The sequence below is a fragment of the Podarcis muralis genome, chromosome 10 (assembly GCF_964188315.1).
Source record: "Podarcis muralis chromosome 10, rPodMur119.hap1.1, whole genome shotgun sequence".
Taxonomy (NCBI): domain Eukaryota; kingdom Metazoa; phylum Chordata; class Lepidosauria; order Squamata; family Lacertidae; genus Podarcis; species Podarcis muralis.
This window is the reverse complement of record NC_135664.1, coordinates 29,301,637-29,320,619: the sequence shown is the minus strand read 5'-3', so window position 1 is coordinate 29,320,619 and position 18,983 is coordinate 29,301,637. Positions and strand designations below refer to the sequence as shown.

Sequence of the window (18,983 nt, the reverse complement as noted above, 5' to 3'; positions counted from 1 at the left end):
TTCTTCATCATCTTTTTATTTACAACAGTGATATATATCTATATCTATCTCACACTGTCCACATACACCCATTTTTAACGTGTGTGCAAACAAAACACAGGTTAAGACTTTCTGTCTTCCCAGTTATTGATGGCACCCAGGGCCAGATTTAGGTTTGATGAGGTCCTAAGCTACTGAAGGTAATGGGGCCCTTTATATGTCCAGCTGTCCTTTGTCAACAACAAATTGTCACCGTTTCGTGTTGAATATATGCTATATGGTAATTTATGGACCTAATAGGTATCTAAAGCCATTTGCACATGCTGCCATGCAACCAGTCCATGCAGAATGTAGGCGCCCTATATATAGAAAGGAGCAAACCAGTGATATTTTAGGGAGCAGGCTAGCAGGCGGGGCCCATTACTTACATCATAGGAGCCTACACAACCCAAAACACTGTTGCTGTTATCTAGGTTTTATTCTATTTGTTTTTTATCTTATATTTTGGAAATGTACATACAGGGTTTTTTTCCTTTAAATTTTTTCTGGGAGGGCAAGAGAGTGGGGCCCTAAACTATAGCTTGTTTAGCTTATAAGTAAATCCGTTGTTGCAGGGCTTTTCTTTTTTTCCAGCCGGATGGGTGCCAATGCCATGTTAAGAGAACAAGGGGGACGTTCGTGGTGAGTTCCTAGCAGATTGGCACCGGCTTGGGCATTGCTAGCTGGCTCCTGTGTTGAGAGAGAGGTGTTTGCGGACTGGGAGACTTCTTGAAATTGTGCGCGTTTCTTTCCTGCAGACGGGTCTTGGTAGAAAGCCTCGAAGGCGGGTAGAAAAGAGGGGGAAGCCAGGAGCGCTTCCTGGAGGTCTTGGCCCCCCGTCCCTCCAACAGCGGGGCTGCTGGCCTCGGCTGCGCGGCGGTGCAGCTCCGTCGGCGAGGCCGGCTGCTTTGCCTCTGCCGTCGAGCATCTCTTCCCGAGCGCCCGCCCTCCGCCTTGTTGTCATCACATGGCAGGGGGCGGGCCCAGGCAGGCGCTGCCGCGACGAGGAGGCAGCGGCGGCGGCGGAAAGTTTGGCGAGGCGTCTGGAGTTGGCTGTGCAGCGGCGGAGCCTCGCCCGCGGGTCTAGCGGGGGCAGGCGGCCATGAAAGGGAGCCTCCGGCCCAGCGCCCCCAAAACGGAACACGCTCCGCGCCCCCCGAGCGCGCCCGGCCGCCCCGTCGGAAAGCGCGCCGCGCCGACGCGCGCCAAGGGAGCTCCGGCCATGGGCGCCGCGCTGCCGCCGCTGCTCCTGTGCTGCTGCTGCCTGGTCGCCGCCTTCTCCCCCTCCTTGGCGCTGGCCGAAGGGTGCCCGGCGCTGCCGTGCCGCTGCCGGGGGGAACTGCTGGACTGCAGCCGCCTGAAGCTGAGCCGAGTGCCCGAGCCTCTCCCGGACTGGGTCGTGCAGCTGTGAGTAGCGAGAGCGGGCGAGCGGGCTTCGCTCCTGCCGGGTTTGGGGGCGCTAGGGGGCGCTCCGGGCTCCCCGCGTCCCAGGAGCGAATGGCTTTGATTTATTCTTTCGCGTGCTCTCATTCCTGTTCTCATTTGATTTCTGCACCGCTTAATAAGTTTAAAATAGGCTGGAGTGTGCGTGGAAGGGACGAACCTTTTGCAGAGTCCCATCTAGTTCGGTGTTGTCTGCGCGATTGGGCCTCTTGGAGAACCCAGGACTTAGACTTGAGTGGTGCTTTTTCACCTTATTAGGCCTGTATAGTTTTATCTCGAAGCATCTCCTCCTGTGAACAGATGCCAATTCTACGTTTCAATCCATATATTCCTGTTTTCTCTGTCTGCCAATAAAACTTGGTTGTTTGAACCCAGGACCCTGTGGTGGGCAAGGCAGATGCTGCACCCCTGAGCTGCACGTAGGGGCAGTGGCATGTTTTGAGTGGCCCTCCTTGTGTTCCCCATCCTCTTAGCAGGCTGATTCCCAGAGGTTAGTGGCTTCCACACACTGTCTGTGCTTTGCACTAGGGGAGGGGGGGGGGAAAGATGAACCCACCCAAATGGCAGGGCATCCAAGCGAAGTTCCTGGCTCCACAGCGGGTGAGCTGTCAGGTGACAGGGATGGCTTCAAAGCAGAGGTGGAAAACCAGTGCTTCAACGCCGACCATAGACCACGCTGGCTGGAGCCAATGGGAGTTGGGAGTCCCACCAACATAATGGAGAGCCACCTCTCCTTTGGAGGAATCCCACCCCCTCAACACAATCCCCTCGCTTTGTTTCTCTCTGGGACGTGGAACTGGGGCTGTTGCGCTCAATCTCAGCCTGTTGCGTTGCCCAGAGGCCAGCTAGAAAGTGAGCAGGTGAGAGATAAGGCAGAGGCCCTGCCCTACCATCTCTCTCACACGCAATAAGGAGGTATGGGTGCAATCTGCTGGGCCTTCCTAGAGTGAGTGCCTCCAAGCACTACACATGGGGAGCTCATAGGTGACACCACTGCTTCTCTTGGGCCAGCATGTGGAGTTGGGCCCTGGTGGGAGCAACTCCAACCCACTGTAAGAACTTCAGAGCCAAGGCCTATGTATTCCAGCCTTCTGTTCCCTGCGGTGGTCAATCAGCTCCCTCTGGGAGACCCGTAAGCATGGCAGGAAAGCAATAGCTCTCTTCTGTTGCTGCCGCTGCCTTTGTTCCTGGAGGTAGCGCACGGTTGCCATAACTAGTAATTTGCTGGTTGCCTTCACAAAGTTGCCTAATGCTCCTTTGAAGGTTGTGGTCCTGAGGGGAGGGCTTGGATGGGTGAAGGAGCAGCCAGGGTGGCATTGAACAGGCCGGCCCCTTGCCTAGGTGCTCCCTCTGGAAGCAGGGCTGGGTTCTGTTCCCATTGCTGTGCAGAGGGAAAGGATGTGTGTGGGGAAGAGGGAGAGAGAAGGAGAAAGTGGCTGCCACTTGCACCTCCCACTTGCTTTGGTTTCTGCCTCCTGTGAAGAGGAGGAGGAGGTGAAGATTGCTTCAAAGAGGGTGGAACCTCATCTTCTTGAGACTGGTCCAAACCTCTCCTGTTGGCAGGTGCTGGGGCCTTGAGATGCTGGGGCCTTGCCTAAGGGTACCAGCTCCAGATGTCAGTCTTGACTGGCGCAAGTGATCAACTTGAAACTTCTAAGTGGGGGGTGGGGTCTGAGGCAGAGGGATGTGTAAATGTGGATAGTAGGGCAAAGTGGATTTCAGTCTAGAATGGACAGCATATAGGAGTGTAGTGGGCAAGGGTGACATCCCAGGCCTATTGTGTCTGAAACTCCCATTGTTCTAGGCACACTTTGTGACAGGGAATTTCATCAGTGTGAGCAGTTTCTAAGCTCTGGGCGCAGTATTGCGCCTAAGATTTCAGATTAAAACTGTGAAGTGGAAGGAAAGGAGGACCTTTTTCTGCCTCCCCACTTCCAGCTACTCTCTGAAGACTGGAGAAGAGACCCTCTTAAAGAATATTATGTGGGTGGGTAGGGGAAGGATGTGAAAAATGAACATCATATTTTAGCTGCAGTTCATTCATTTTCAGCTTTGCATTCCTGTTATAAAAAAGTGTGTCTAGACATCCCCTTGTTGCGCCCATAACCTAAGTTTAAGGTGCCATGTAGCTCCTAGCTTTCATATTTTAGTTTCTAACATTGATCTGTACCTTTCCTTGGAAAAACGATGCTATTTTGTTCCCCCTTCCATTTCCTCAATGCCATTATCCTATAATGACACATTAAAAAGTCAAAGAAACGGGTGGCACTTTCATGTGGAAATTTGCATTATTATATCATGTACATATAACTTAATGTATGATGAGTCTAATGCATAATGAAAATTGCTATGTTCACTAGGAAGCATCCAAACAGAGTTTCTTTTTACACAAGGAGGATGCTGATCTACAGTTGGTAACATCTTTAGTTCATGTGCAGAAACCATTGCCCTGGGAGTCTCTGTTATTGGGAGAATGATGCTGAAATATGGCTTGGAAACAATACAGGATTCCATAGAGAATTAAAAGCAGTGCAAATATGTATTGAAATGCCATTGTGTTAATAGGCAAGGGGATGAATAGGGAGACTCTAATATACATTTAATTAGCAGAGAGTCAAATATGTTGCTTTAAAACAAGGGTTTCTGGTATCCTACATTCCAACTCCACTTGCTTTTTCTCCAAATGTTGGCTATATAAAAAACGTGGATTTTTGAGAACTGCTCTGGCTGATACTTGTTTAAGCAAACATGGGACCCAGTACGGTCCCTGAGCAACATTCCTCCAAGCTGAGAGCAGTTTTAGAAAAGTTGTGGTCTCTTGTGCTTTTGTTCACGTGATGATTTATTGACACAGTAAAGTAGTTGTAACTTGACAAGCATTCATTCATTGTGCTGTGAGTTTCAGTCTCTTATGCTAAGTTACTGATTCCACTGGCTGTTAAATTAACTCATCAACACAAGCATGAGAGCTGGACAGGATTGAGCTGGTATTTTAATATCTAGTATCCATACTGATTCCTCCACAAAGACTTGGAAATTTTCTAAAGTCAGAAAGTAGGTGAAAAACTTTGGAATAGTGTGATTGAGCTTAACCTCTTGTCATTTCAATCACATCTCAATTGGTTTATTAATTTTCTGTTGCACTTCAGAAGCAAGTGCAGATAAGAACTTTAAAGTAAACAGGAAGTCTTTGAATTAGTTCTGGCTAATTCTGTTCAATTGCCTCCTCTGGAGGTCTTCCTTACTGAGAAAAAGTGACTGCTGTATTCATAACACCTGGGTTTGACTCTGTGGAACATTTACAGAACAGTCCCTACTCAAAAGTAAGCTCCATTGAGTTCAATGGCATTTACTCCCAAGTAAGTTGGGAACCACAGAGCCTAGGGCTTGCCGATCAGAAGGTTGGTGGTTCGAATCCCCACAATGGGGTGAGCTCCCGTTGTTCGGTCCCAGCTCCTGCCCACCTAGCAGTTTGAAAGCACGTCAAAATGCAAGTAGGATAAATAGGTACCGCTCTGGCGGGAAGGTAAATGGCGTTTCCGTGTGCTGCTCTGGTTCGCCAGAAGTGGCTTAGTCATGCTGGCTACATGACCCAGAAGCTGTCTGCAGACAAACAGCGGCTCCCTCGGCCTATAGAGCGAGACGAGCACCACAACCCCAGAGTCGTCCGCGACTGGACCTAATGGTCAGGGGTACCTTTACCTTTACGTTGTGCATACGATCAGAGCCACAAATAGTTGAAGAATCTAAAGGCCAAGCTATTGTTTGACAAGAAACGTTTGTCACAATTTTTATTTGTAGATTTGATTTTAAACAAAAAAAAATCCTGTAAACTTTTCAACAAAAGTTTATCAAATATGATGGTAGTTTTCCTGGTTAAAGGTGCAATAGTAACGATCTAACAAACAAGTGGTACCACAGGAAATCCTAGCAAGTAATTTATAGAAAAAATGCTAATTAGGAATTAAAACTGATTTTAAAGGGTTGTTTTCTAAGACGGATATTGGGTCAACAGAAATAATAGCAAGATATCTCTGTGCCAGTTAATTTAGTGGCCACTAAAACAAACAGATCTTTTGTTGTTTCAGTTAGCACAGTGGAAGCTTTCTAATTGGATTTCCCCTGGAGACGTAAATTGTCCATATGTACATTCGCATTCCTTTAAAAGAAGTGTGAAAAATGGGCTCCACTTGTATAAATAAGCACTTGGCCTTTTGTAAGGAACCCTGCTGTGATCACTCATTGGGCAGCTGTGTCACTTGTTCTTAAACTCACAGGGTTACCATCTTTGTAGGTGTCACCAGACCATGTGGTCCGCTAGGTTTTGTGCAAATGTTTCTTTTGTTTGAGTTAAATGCCTTTAGAAGTTCCTGTTCATTACTTGCTTTTCCACCCCCCTTAAAAAGCATGCAGGCAGACATGTGGCCTTCTTCTCTTGCCTCCTGTTGTTCTTATGCAGCAGAACTGAGACCGCTAAAGAACTCTAGGCAGTTAAGAGGCAATAAGGAAACAAAATAGTTTGTTGTTGTTAGCATAGATCACTGTTGTCCCAGATAGTTTTGTCTGTGAATAATATGAGGCTGCAAACATGTTTGCCGAAATATTCGTGATGGGAGTTCATGTTGATTATATAACCAAAACTACTTGCTTCAAAAATCTTAAATCTCTGGCACCTCACCAATATATTTCCCAGGGAAGAGTTCCTATTGATTTCAGAGGATCTTACTTTCCAGAAAGTCTGTAATTCTAAACACATCTACTGGGAGGTAAGTTCCACAGTGGGGTTGCTTCTGAGTAAACCGTTCAGAGGAATGTGTTCTCCAGAGTGCTTAGCATTTCAGCCCAAGACTGCATTCCTTTTCACACTTGGGAGCAAACCACACGGAGTTCAGTAGTGTTTACTCCCAAATGTGTAAGGAATGCAGTCCTGGGGTGTGGACTTCAAGAGAGCAATCCTATGCTTCCTTTCTCAGAATGCAGCCTACTTTTGAGCAAACATGTTTAGGATTAGGCTGTATGTAAAAATGATCGAAATAGCATGCTAAGAGTGCAACCCCATACATGTCTACTCAGAAGTAAGCTTAGTGTAGTCTACTAGAATTTATTTCAAGGGTGGGGGGATTGCAGGCTAACTCCAGTAAGATTTTTCATAGACTTAGTTACCCTAAGCCAGGCATCCCCAAACTTGGCCCTCCAGCTGTTTTGGGACTACAACACCCATCATCCCTAGCTAACAGGACCGGTGGTCAGGGATGATGGGAATTGTAGTCCCAAAACAGCTGGAGGGCCGAGTTTGGGGATGCCTGCCCTAAGCAGTGCAAATTTTTGAAGTGAATTTTAGGTCCTTCTGTAGAGCAGAGGTGAGGATCCTCCAGATGTTGCTTGAGTATAGCTCAACTGGTGAGAGTGTGGAGCTGAGAATGCTGAGGTTGCAGGTTTGATCCGTGTATGGCACAACTGCATTGTAGAGGGTTGGACTAGATGATCCTCAGGATCACTTTCAACACTACATTCTATGAGTTTGTGAGTAAACCTCTCATTGTCCTTGACATTGGTTATGCTGGCTGGGGCTGATAGGAGCCCCAACAACATCTGGAGGGCTAGAAGTGCTTCATCCGTGCTGCAGAGAGATGCTGATTACTTCTCGCTTGACCAGAGCTTTCCCCTATCACATGTGCCCCTTTAGTTCTTCCCACTCAAGGCAACCACCCATTTCTGAGGAGAGAGTCCTCTTGTGCACAAATGCTGCTTACAGACACCTGGTTGTCTGCATGAGAATAGGATTATGGACTAGATGGGCTATCCAGCAGGCTTTTCTTGCTATCTTAAACACTGGTAGCCATCTGAGTGAAAAGCCTACCCCTCCCCTACATTCAGATTTCTTGCTGGATGTGATTTTGGGTGGTGGGTTGGAACAAATGATGCAACTGCGAATCCCAGACCTGTTTTCTGAACTGACTGATGGAGGACCAAAACTGTATTATCTGTACGTGTTGTCTGAGTTGTGGTTACTCTTGTAATTGCAGTTGACATAGCAAAAGTCTCCGAGTGAGGGAAAGTGGCCAATTTTAACACAGTTTTTTTACTACAGCCTTTCACTGAAGAGGTATTCACAGACTTAAATAAAACCAAGACTGTTCAGAGCTAGTGAGTGTTTGTAATAGTTTATCAACAAATTTTCTTTACGGTTTGCCTCTGCTTTCAGGGCAGGAGGCTAGTCGCTCAGGAGAAACACTCTACAGTTTAAGAACTTCGCTTTTGTTAGGTTTAAAGTTTAGCAGCCAGGATGGGAGAGGAAGAGAGACTCTGAGTAGTCGCCATACATCTTTGCTGTTTTTTCAGTTCTCTTTGGAATTCTAGATTATTTTACCAGGGTTTGTCTAGGAATGTTGAAGCTGTCACTGAGACAGGGGGAAATCTAAAGGATGGTTTCTGCTAATGTTTGTATTACATCTTGGTATTTACATTTTCTAAACCTTCCAGTTCTTACCAGAATTGCCAGAGGAAAAAAGTTTGGATAGTTTTCACAGCTGTTCTTCAGCATTTTCCAGACTAAAATCTGAACATAGCATGCTGATTTATGAGTCACTTTGGATCTGTGTCTTAAAACAGCTACAGCCTGCCTCTTTGTTTTTTAGCTTTCCTTCTTTTTGCTGAATTAGCAGCTATAAAGGCCCCAATGGGAATTGATTAAGAAGCTGCTGCTGGATTTGCATTTTAAAATTTTGAATTAAGTTTCAGGCATTTCCAAGAAAGACCATATTGATTGCACCTAAATGGCACACATGGCACTGATCCCTAACATACACATTTATAAAACGTCCAAAGAGCTGTTTCTTCACCGCTTCACTTTGCTGAGATTATTTGTGAATCTTATTGCTGATAACACCATCCTTCATGGTGAGCAATTCCTTGGACAAACACAGAAACACAGGCTTGGAAGACCTTATTTAGTACAGCTTAGTACCATTCTGCAAACCAAGGATTGTTAAAAGTTGAAATCGTGGAATACTTCGGTGCCTTAGGCATATGTTGATTGTCCTGGTTTCTGACTTTCCCTCCTCCTATAAACTATCTCTTAAAAAGTGCCTTTGCTTTAACTAACCAAAGTTTATCAATATTTCTGAAACTGTGATTAACTGTGGTTTGCCTTAACCACAGTTTTGGTAAATAAGCAGAGTTCAAACCTTGGTTCTTCTGATCATGACTTGTTACACTAAACCATAGTTTGAAGACTAACCAGATCCCCCACATACCAACAAACCATAGTTAGTTGAAACTGGAAGGAAATGCTCTCCTCCTTGCTAATGCAGTAGAGAAGGGAGATGGAAAACATACAACACCCTTCTGTTTATCTGATGTACCTCCCCGCAAAATGTCAATCCCTCCCTCAATCAGACTCAGGTGTCGACTCTAGATAAATATTTATTTCTGTTCATTTGTGAACTGAAAAGAATGTTAACTGATGAGTTTAAATTCTGCATTTATACACTAAAACAGCAAGTATCTACAGCTATCTTTTAGCAGAGGGTTGTTAAAATGTCCTTTAAGTTTATGTTATACACACTTGGTTCTCATAATTTGTCACAGAGAGTGCATTGGGGAATTCTGTTTAAAAGCAAAACTGCACCAGAAGTTTCGTGTTCAGAAGCTTCTCCCTCAAGAATGTCTTCCTTTGCAGAAAAAAGCTTCCAAGCCAGCAGTCCACTATGTGTCTTCTATGGTGAGAAGAGTGTGGAAGCTGCACTTTTGAGTTGGTACCAACAGCATGGCATTTTAAAATGTGCTCTGCTTTCAAAAGTGAAGCTTGCACTTGAAATGCCTGAATCTAGCCGCCTTATAAGTTTCAAAGTGCTACTAGTAAGCTTAAACCACTGTAGAGATTTTTCTTTCCATGTACTGTGGTTTAAGGGAAGGGCAAAGAGGGAGGAGGCAATTGGGAGTGGAAAATGTGTTTCCACCACTTTTGTGATTCCAGCTTCTGCTCCTAAATTATAAGGAGGAGGTCTGTTCACATTATTTTTCTACGGGTTTAAGGAATTGTATTTGCTGCTCCTGCCCTTTTGAAAAGACAAATGTGCACACTTAAAAACCTATTACATCAGGGGAGAAGCTGATTTAAGAAAGGATTATATCTTTATTTTAGCTCCCATCCTGTTTCTAGCAGTTTTGCAGGAATGCTCATCTCTTCAAAAGAGTCATCTTCTCCTTGATGATTCTAGATAGTGTAAAAAATATGCTATAAATAGAAGACCTATTAAAGTGCCGGTAATTGTTTGATTTGAGCTGTTGAGCAATAAAGGCACGTTGTAATTTTTTTGGGATGGGAGTCATAATTTTCCAAGAAAACCTTAAGGGCTTTGGAGGGATATTTGCATCTCCCTCCCCCCCCCCTTTAAAGCAGCACAGTGCATGGAAAATCTGTGGATATCGGCAGTGTCAGAAAACACAAATTTAGTCTGAAACATAACGCAAGTTGTTATGCTTATGGTTGCCTTGATGGACTCCAGATGGATGGTGAGCTTGAGCTCTGAGTGAAAGTGTCTGGCTCCAGTTTGGTGATCAGGCACAGCAGTGGTTGTAATTGCAGGATTTTTATAGTTTAAAGGCTCTGCCAGATTTTTCTCTCCCCCCCCCCCCCTTTCCTCGCCCCAATGTTATAACTACAGCAGAACAAATCCACTCATGTCTGATACTGTCTGGTAGGTCCTAAGGCAAACAAGCATGTTTTAAATAAATTTTCATAGGGTGTCTCTCCTCCCCCCCCCCCCATCCTGCTTTCTTACTTTTTAGGTGAACTGAAGAAAGGCAGGTTGTTGGAAACAGCACTTTTTTGCAGTAGGATTTTGAAAGCTCTTTGTTGAAATAATTGCTGATTCTTGTCTAATGCAGGATGAACAGTAATGTATTAGACTTTTAACAGCCATGACTTCATAGCATTTTGGCTGTGGCTTTGCATAGTTCTTCTAATCCCTGTGAGCCAAGGCCAAATATTCCAGCTGAGGCGCAAAGGCAGGAGAAAGGCCTTTCTCTGTGTTAAAGTGAGCTTAATTCAGATCACCGTTTCAGTCTTGTTGAATTAGTTGGCCTACATCTCTTCAGTTCCGTCAAGGGTGCCCTGGAAGGACTTATGCCTCCATCCATTATGGCTGATGCACATGAGGAAGCGGGCTTAGGATGCTGCAGGATAGGCACATCTGTGGCAGATGGGGCTGTTTTGTTCAGCTTTGCATTCGAAATGTCGATGCCTTGAGGCTGGAGTGTTTATCCAGGCCTGTTTTCCACTACTCACATATGGCTCGCATTAACATTTTTATGTGTGAGAATTAATGGTGCAAAGACACGTGAACACAGGAGAGGAGAGGTTTCCGTACCACCCAGCCGTCAATATACCTAGACTTTGCAAGTTTAGACTTACCAGGTGAAAGCCATAAATTGAGCAACAGCTTTATGTTGGATTTGCCAGATGTCGCTAGACTGTAACAACAGTCTTTGGCCCCCTAGACTTCTATGGTGGGGGGAGTGAGTTTGGCTCATATACTGAATAGGAGATGTAGAACTGTGACGGTGTTTTATTGGCAATTAATTGAACCAACTTAAGCGGATGCAAAAGTATCTTCCTGTGGGCCTTCAACACTCCCCAGTCAGCCAGCCAGGATGGCCAGTGATTGTGGATGATGGGACTTGTAGTCCTGAAACTTTGGGCAAGTCGCCAGTTCCTCCCCCCTGCATCAGATGGTGGAGAATGAAAAGGCACTGGTAAGGGATGATGGGAGTTGCAGTCCAACAGCATAGGGAGAGCCACAAGTTCCTCACACCTGCCTTAGAAGAACAACAACGTGGTTATCTGTAGATGGAGGGGAGAGGCACAACAAAACCAGTGTGCATTTTATGTGTTATATTTCAATATATGATCCAGTTTCCTTCTGTGCAAGCTACTTGCCTGTTCTCTTTGAAATCTACCTGATATTGGTGAAAGTTGATACAAGAGCTTTTCCTCTTCTTTTATCCTTGTAGAGATCTGAGCCACAATAAATTGTCTTCAATCAAGCCTAGTTCCTTGAGTCACCTTGGTAAACTACGAGAAATGTAAGTGGCTGCATGTTCTTCTGTTTGACTATAATATGCATGATGTAAGATACATTCCTTTAAATGATTTTGAGTGGTGGTATTCATAGTGATGCATGGGCACAAAATTATACAATGTGAAATGAAGCTATAACTTAGTGGGGGGGGGGCGTTTCAGAGGGTATCTATGTAAGTCAGTGTTGCTATAGGTTGTCCCCACTTCCCTTTGGGGGAGGGGCTACTTTAAATTAGTGCGATGGGTTAAAATGGTCAAGGGGAAATCAGAAAATACCAATCGGCTCTTGTTTCTGTGTCAGCTGACTTGTGTGTTTGTTTGTTTTTAATGTTGGCAGAAAACTAAACAGTAATGAATTTGAAGCCATACCAAATTTGGGACCTGTTTCGGCAAACCTCACTCTCCTGACTCTGTAAGTCGATTTAAAAAAATATTTTTATTCATATTTGAGAACAGTGGCCATATTGACACATAATGTTTAACCATGATTTAACCCTATGCAGACAAGATAGAATGAGCTCGAGTGAATGAAACCTTGAATATGCACACTTCCCTCTACTTTCTGGACCACTAGGAGAAGCACTTCAGTACAGCTTAATTTCACTTTCTAGGATTCATAACAAGTGAAACTCCATACTGCAGAAGTCCTTCTAGGTGCGTGGGAGGAGAGGGGAGGGTTGGGTGTGCTTGGGCTCATTCTAATTTGTGCATGTAGAGCTAAACTATGGTTTAGCATTGTCTGCAAGCCAGGCCTAGACTTGTATAGTCTGTGACTGGGAGTCAACATTCTGACTTTGTGTAAGTTAGCTTCCTATGCTGCTGCTTTCCTGAAGTTGGTTGCTGGCTTTCGTAGAGCGGCTTCTTCCAAAAATATGTAATAGATAGAGATTATGGGAAACATGCAGACTTCAGTCCAACAGAACATATGGATCTGCATAAATGAAGCACTTCTTTTTTTAAAAAAAGGCTGAACTCCCACCAGTTGAATTGAGTGTTTGAACAGAGCACCTCTTTGTCAAGACTTTTACCTTTTTCTAATGATCCATATTTTTGTTTTGAAAATTCTAGGTCTGTATATTTAGCTAGAAATTAAGAAAAGCAGAATTGAACATCCAGTTCTGAATATTGATCACAATAATTTCCTTTTTCTCAAGAATTTGGCAGCTTTCCAACTCATAACTTTTTGCTCCTGTGAAATGGAATGTTTGTAAGAACTTCTCAGTCTAAGTTTTCTGATCCTTAGTCAGTAAAAAATGTTGCTCTCTGTGTGATTTGGAAGTGCCATTCGATTGCTTCACGGTTGTCTCGTTTTTTTCTAACAGTGAAAATCTGCACTTAAGTACGAGTTGCACGTTGTCTGTTGGTAGAGGACGCTAAAGGGTTAAAATAATATGGTAAATTTTGGGAAGCCGTTCAGTTAATGAAAGTGATCAGTATTCAATTGCTTACATCTGGTGACTTATTATCCTGCTGTTTTTACTCTGAGCCTAGGTCAGCTAAGTCAGCTGGTTGCAGCCGCTGTGTCTGCTCTGCTCCTATTTGAGAAAGCTGAATGACATTTGATATTGGTGTGGCTTTCTTATAGATTAGGCTGGGTGGAGGAGAGAACTGAAAAGGAAAGGCAGATGGTTTATGGGGGGAAAGAAGAAGAAGTGGAGAGCTGCTCCATAAAATTAACAGCAGCCTATTACTATAGAATTCCATAGGTGAAATATCAACTTGAGGCGTAAAAGTTCGGTTTCTAAGGTCTCCACCCCTATTGTTCAGCCTGAGATGTTTCATAGAATCACAGAATTGTAGAGTTGGAAGGGACCTTGAGGACCATCTAGTCCAACCCCCTGCAATGCAGGAATACTGTTGTGCAATGTTGTGCAAGTTAATCAAGATTTTTAAGATCAATTCACTCGTTTATTTTTGACTGTGTTAAGGTCCTCATGTAGTGTCTTTACAGTACCATTTTCATGCACAGAATCATTTTTTTTATGTAAAAAAAGCTTCCTTGTGAATGAACGACTTACAAATTGCCATACCATGAAATCTTATTGCATGGGCTCGGAAGAACAAGGCTAGATCTTCTGTATCCCTGAAAGAGTGTTTCCCAACCCCATTGTTCTGCCTGGACACTGAGGTCCTAGGGCTTTCTGGCAGTTCCCCTCATTGTGAGAAGTAAGGTTACAGGGAACCAGGCAGAGAGCGTTCTCAGTAGTGGCGCCGCCCTGCGGAACGCCCTCCCATCAGATGTCAAGGAGATAGATAACTATACAACTTATAGAAGACATCTGAAGACAGCTCTGTATAGGGAAGTTTTTAATGTTTGATGTTTTGATTTGTTGGAAGCCATCCAGAGTGGCTGGGGCAACACAGTCAGATGGGTGGTCGGCGGTTTGAATCCCCGTGACGGGGTGACTCCCGTTGCTTGGCCCCTGCTCCTGCCAACTTAGAAGTTTGAAAGTACGTCAAAGTGCAAGTAGATAAATAGGTACCACTCCAGTGGGAAGGTATATGGCGTTTCCATGCACTGCTCTGGTTCGCCAGAAGCGGCTTAGTCATGCTGGCCACATGACCCGGAAGCTGTATGCCGGCTCCCTCGGCCAATAAAGCGAGATGGGCGTCGCACCCAGAGTCGTCCGCGACTGGACCTAATGGTCAGGGATCCCTTTACCTTTAGTAGTAGTATTAGTATTATTACAGTGGTACTTCGGGTTAAGAACTTAATTTGTTCTGGAGGTCCATTCTTAAGCTGAAACTGTTCTTAACCTGAGGTACCATTTTAGCTAATGGGGCCTCCCACTGCTGCCATGCCGACGCCGCCGACGTGCGATTTCTCTTCTCATCCTGAAGCAAAGTTCTTAACCCGAGGTACTATTTCTGGGTTAGCAGAGTCTGTAACCTGAGGTACTACTATATTTTTCTCTGCTAGTGGAAGCTACTCCATTAGTGCAAATGGGACATTGCCCCACCAACCTCAATCTGCCTTTAGCAAGGTCTCAGATATTTACCTCATTATTTATGACCAATCCAGTGAATAGCATTACCTATCGGCTTCCTTCTCAGAGATGCCCTTGCAACAGAACACCACAAGGAGGAAGATGAGGGACAAAACCTGAATTGCCTGCTTCTGCCTTTCATTTGTTCTGGCTCCATCCATTGTTGGTTTCCCTGTTTTCCACCCTACCATGTCTCAATCAGCACCAGCCACCACGGCTTTCTATTGTGTCCTCTACTTTTTACATTCCAAGGAACTGTAACTGCAGCTCAGGAAAACCTAAAAATATTCCTCTGCGGCTGTGAAAAGACTTCAAAAGTCAAGCCTCACAATCTTGAACTTGTGAGTTTATGTTAGTTTGGCCAGCCGGCCAAATATAAAGATCTTTATTTGATTTTGGTTGTGTGTATGGTTCCCCCCCCCCCCTTATAAATAAAATAAAAGTACACATTTCTTTTAAGGTGCTTCCTGAAAAGATGTGGAATTGTTATGCGGCACAGTTGGGCTGCTTGAGAAGAGGTGTCTTGTTACTATTGTCCTTTGAAACTCACACAGTGCCTCTGAATGGCCTCCGAAGGCTTCTGATTATGCTCAGCAGAACTCGGCTGAGGTTACAAGTGTATGTACCATCCACCTCCTGACCTCTGCAGAGAATGACTGGAATTAGAAATAGTAGCAATTTATTATGGCTGCTTTGACATGAAAGCCACCTTTAGGTCAGCACAGCATGGGCCCAACTTTGGGATGAGCACAAAATAAAATAAAGGCAAAGGACAGGGATCAGGTGGCGGTTGAGTATGTAATCAGGGATGTTCGCTCTACATTCTGCAAGCTAACTGTTCCCCGCCACACACAGGCACACAAAAACCCCTGCATAGCAGAATCGACCCTGTGGCCTGCCAGGATGAAGCTGATTCTCTCAGAGCTCACAGCTTGGAATGTGCAAGAATGGCTGAGGCTGTGATCCTGTACCTGCTTACCTGGGAGTAAGAATTGTTGTAATCGACGGTGCTTACTGTTGAGTAGACATGTATGGGATTGTACCGTGAAATTCCTGCCACCACAGAACTTAAATTTTCCATGCCCAAGTTGGTATCTAGCAAGTTGGAAGTGATTTTGAGGTTGTGCACTTTGGAAGAGACATCTTATGAATCAGTGTGGCTGAATTATGGCAATGTTCCCCCCCCCACTTTCAAAGGCTGACTTCTGTTGAAGGAAGATCTATAGAGAGCTTTTATGAAAAGCTTTTTCTCGTGTGTGTGTGTGTGTGTGTGTGTGTGTGTGTGTGTGTGTGTGTGTTACTGCTAGCCTTTTTTTCCTGCATAGGGGTCAGATCTGTTTCTAAGTGGTGATGTATGTGTGCTTACATGTGCACAAATGACATAGGAAGTGTGCAAATATTATCTGTATGTCATCTAAAGGCATCTACTAATACTTCTGCCGCCCATTCAGATTCTTAAATGTTCCATTGTCCCTCTTTGAATCAGTGATGAGTAACCCTTGTATATGTTTGAGGCTTTAAGTTTTTACCTTGTGTGCCTAGGAATTTCTGCAGTGAATTGTACTCGGCACGTATTGTCTGCTGTTTTGAGCGAATGTTTTATGCTCCAGAATTTTTTTTTAAAAAAAACAAGACAATCTTAGGGTATGTTAACAGAAGCAGTATCATTGAGATTGCAGGTTCTTTCTATTCTGCATTGGTCAATCTGTGCTCTTTTTGGCTACTACATAAACAGGAGTGTGTCCAGAGGACTAGGGTGGCATGGGGGTATGTAAACTAAATCCTAAGAAGAATTGTTGAAAAAGCTGGGTCTGGAGAAGGGAAGATTTAAGAGAGAGGTGACAGTGGTGTTTGAATAGTAGAAGATGGAACAGATTTGTTCTTTCTTGCTCCAGAGAACAAAACTGGAACCAGTGAGTGGCAATTGCAGGAGAACAGATTTTGGCTAAATCTGAGGCTTCCTCAGACTGCTTCAGGAATTTCTGAGATCTTCTTTGCTATGGATATTTAAGAAGAGGATGGGTGGCCATCTGGCAGAGATGCTAGAGAAACATCCTGCATTGCAGATAGAGGAAGGGGGCTTGACTAAATGGTCTCTTTTCCAACTCCATGATTCTGCAAAAATAGATGCTGGTGATTTTTCAAATAAAAATTAAAATGGCAAATGGCTTTTCTGCTTATCAAATGACAAAGCCGACCCCCCACTTACTTGAGGGGAGGCCACACTGAATTCTTCTGTGAGTTGTCTTCTTGATCGCCCAACCACCAATTCACAAGAGACCTTTGCTAGGCAAAAATATCCTCAGAGCTGGGCATTTGTGTAGATCAGGGGTCGGCAAGCTTACTGGACGATGGGCCGGTCTACGCTCTGTCCATTGGAGGATGGGCCAGAGCGTGCGCACACACGCTATTTCCGGTGCTCCTCTGACCTGGATGTGTGCTGGAAATGGTGCATGCGCACGGTTGCTTCTCTTTCCCACACGTGTGCACACATGTTATTTCCAGCACACATCCGGGTCAGAGGAGTGCCCATGTGCATGCACACAGGCGCCATCAAAGCGGAAGTCGGTCCCTGCGCTGGTAAGAGCAGGGGGTGGCAGGGGTTATCATGGGCCAGATAGACGAGCCCTGTGGGCCACTACCGGCCCATGGGCTTTAGGTTGCCGACCCCTGAGGTAGATAATCAGTGCAGTTATTTGGCAGTGCGGGTGCCCTCTTTTAGGGAGTTTTTGGGGGGAATGCTGAAAAGTGAGCATTACTTTCAAAGCAGAGTACCCACATCTTCTGTTTGACTGGTACTTGTGGATATGTCTTCTCTTAGACCTCATGGGGGAATTTTAAAGGAAATACTAATGTGTTGCCTTGCTTGACTTAAAATTTAGCCATAAAAGATTTTGGTTCAGCACAGTCCCATTCATTTCTATGCACTCAACTATTGAGAAATGAGCATTTAAATACTTATTTTTGTCATAATTAAAAACTGTTTTGGAAGAAATTAGCACGGAATGAGTGCAGTCCCCCACACCCTCCAGTATTGGGGATTCTGGATTTAAACTGCTATAAATGGTTGTGCTAACTATCAATAGCCATATTCTGTATCCCTAAACACAGATATTTAAAATATTTACTTATTTGCATTCCTTAAATATTTGAAGGACCACATACAGTGAACACAGGGTTCTCTTAAAACATGTGTTACTAGCATACAACACAGTATTGCAGTCTTTGAGACTTGAGTGATGAGAGTTTGGGGTGAATGACCTGGATTGACAGCATCTTTCACAGGTGTCTGATCACCTGTCCCCCCAAAAAAAACACACAACCCCCACAATGAAAGAGAATTGAGTCTTCCATCCTGAACTTGCTATTATAGTCAACATTCTTGAGATTTATTGATTTATTTTAAATGTGTGGGATATGAATTTGCTGAACCAAATGTTAAAAAGGGATACAAAAAAGGGAGGCGCGAGGAAGTCGGGAAAATAAGTTATCAATGATAAGAAATTAGAAAGAGTGATTTGTGTTTTACCTTTTTGTGTGTGTATGGATTTTTTCTTTTCCCTTTGTTAGGTTAAATGTTTGTATTTTTGTATTGTGATGTTTTATATCCCTTCTGTGTTTACATTGTTTTTGTGAATGTTTTTCCCTTTTGTTAAACTTAATAAAATATTATTTTAAAAAATAAAATAAATGTGTGTATACACACACACACACACACACACACACACACACACACACAGACACACACACACACAGTCGTACCATGGAAGTCCAATGGAATCCGTTCCGGAAGTCCGTTTGACTTCCAAAACGTTCAGAAACCAAAGTGCGGCTTCTGATTGGACGTTTGGCTTCCCAAAAATGTTCGCACACCGGAACACTCACTTCCGGGTTTGCGGTGTTCGGGAGTCAAAACGTTCGAGAACTAAGTTGTTCGAAAACCAAGGTACGACTATCGCTTTTGTCCTATGACCTCCCAATGCAGGTTACAGCAATAAATAGGCTAAACAATAAAAAATAGTGAAACAAAATAACTACCTGAAACACAGTGAAACACAGTCTGTCTCTTGTCTGAGATCTACGCAAGACTGATACAGTTGCCCTAATGTTGAACAATGTCGGTGCCAGTTGGAACTCTAGGGCAAGCACATTGCACAAATTGGGTGCTGTTCCTATAAAGGCCTTTCAACAAGTAACAGACCTCTCTCTCTCTCTCTCTCACACACACACACATATATCCCTACAACTCCCCTTAAAGCTGGGAGATCTAACAGTAGATCTCAAATCATGGTGGACAGGTTAAAATGCATGGGTTGTCACTGCTTTGAATAACTGAGCCTCAAGTCATTTTGGGTTTCATATGTCAAGACCCAAACCCTGAATTGGGGTCAATAGTTGATGCCAGCCAATGTGGATCTTTGAAGCCTGCTGTTATATGATCCCTGGGTGCC

At 44.3% G+C, this 18,983-nt stretch overlaps 1 protein-coding gene across 1 annotated transcript in view; it reads left to right on the top strand.

The window, feature by feature from the left end:
• The first annotated feature begins 952 nt into the window (after positions 1–952).
• Positions 953–18,983, top strand: part of LRIG3 (leucine rich repeats and immunoglobulin like domains 3) — a 55,453-nt gene continuing 37,422 nt past the window's right edge. Inside the window, exons 1-3 of the mRNA XM_028746073.2 lie at positions 953–1,425; positions 11,479–11,550; positions 11,883–11,957. Of these exons, the coding sequence (XP_028601906.2) occupies positions 1,121–1,425; positions 11,479–11,550; positions 11,883–11,957 (452 nt within the window). The 5' untranslated portion in view covers positions 953–1,120. The remainder of the gene's footprint in view (positions 1,426–11,478; positions 11,551–11,882; positions 11,958–18,983) is intronic.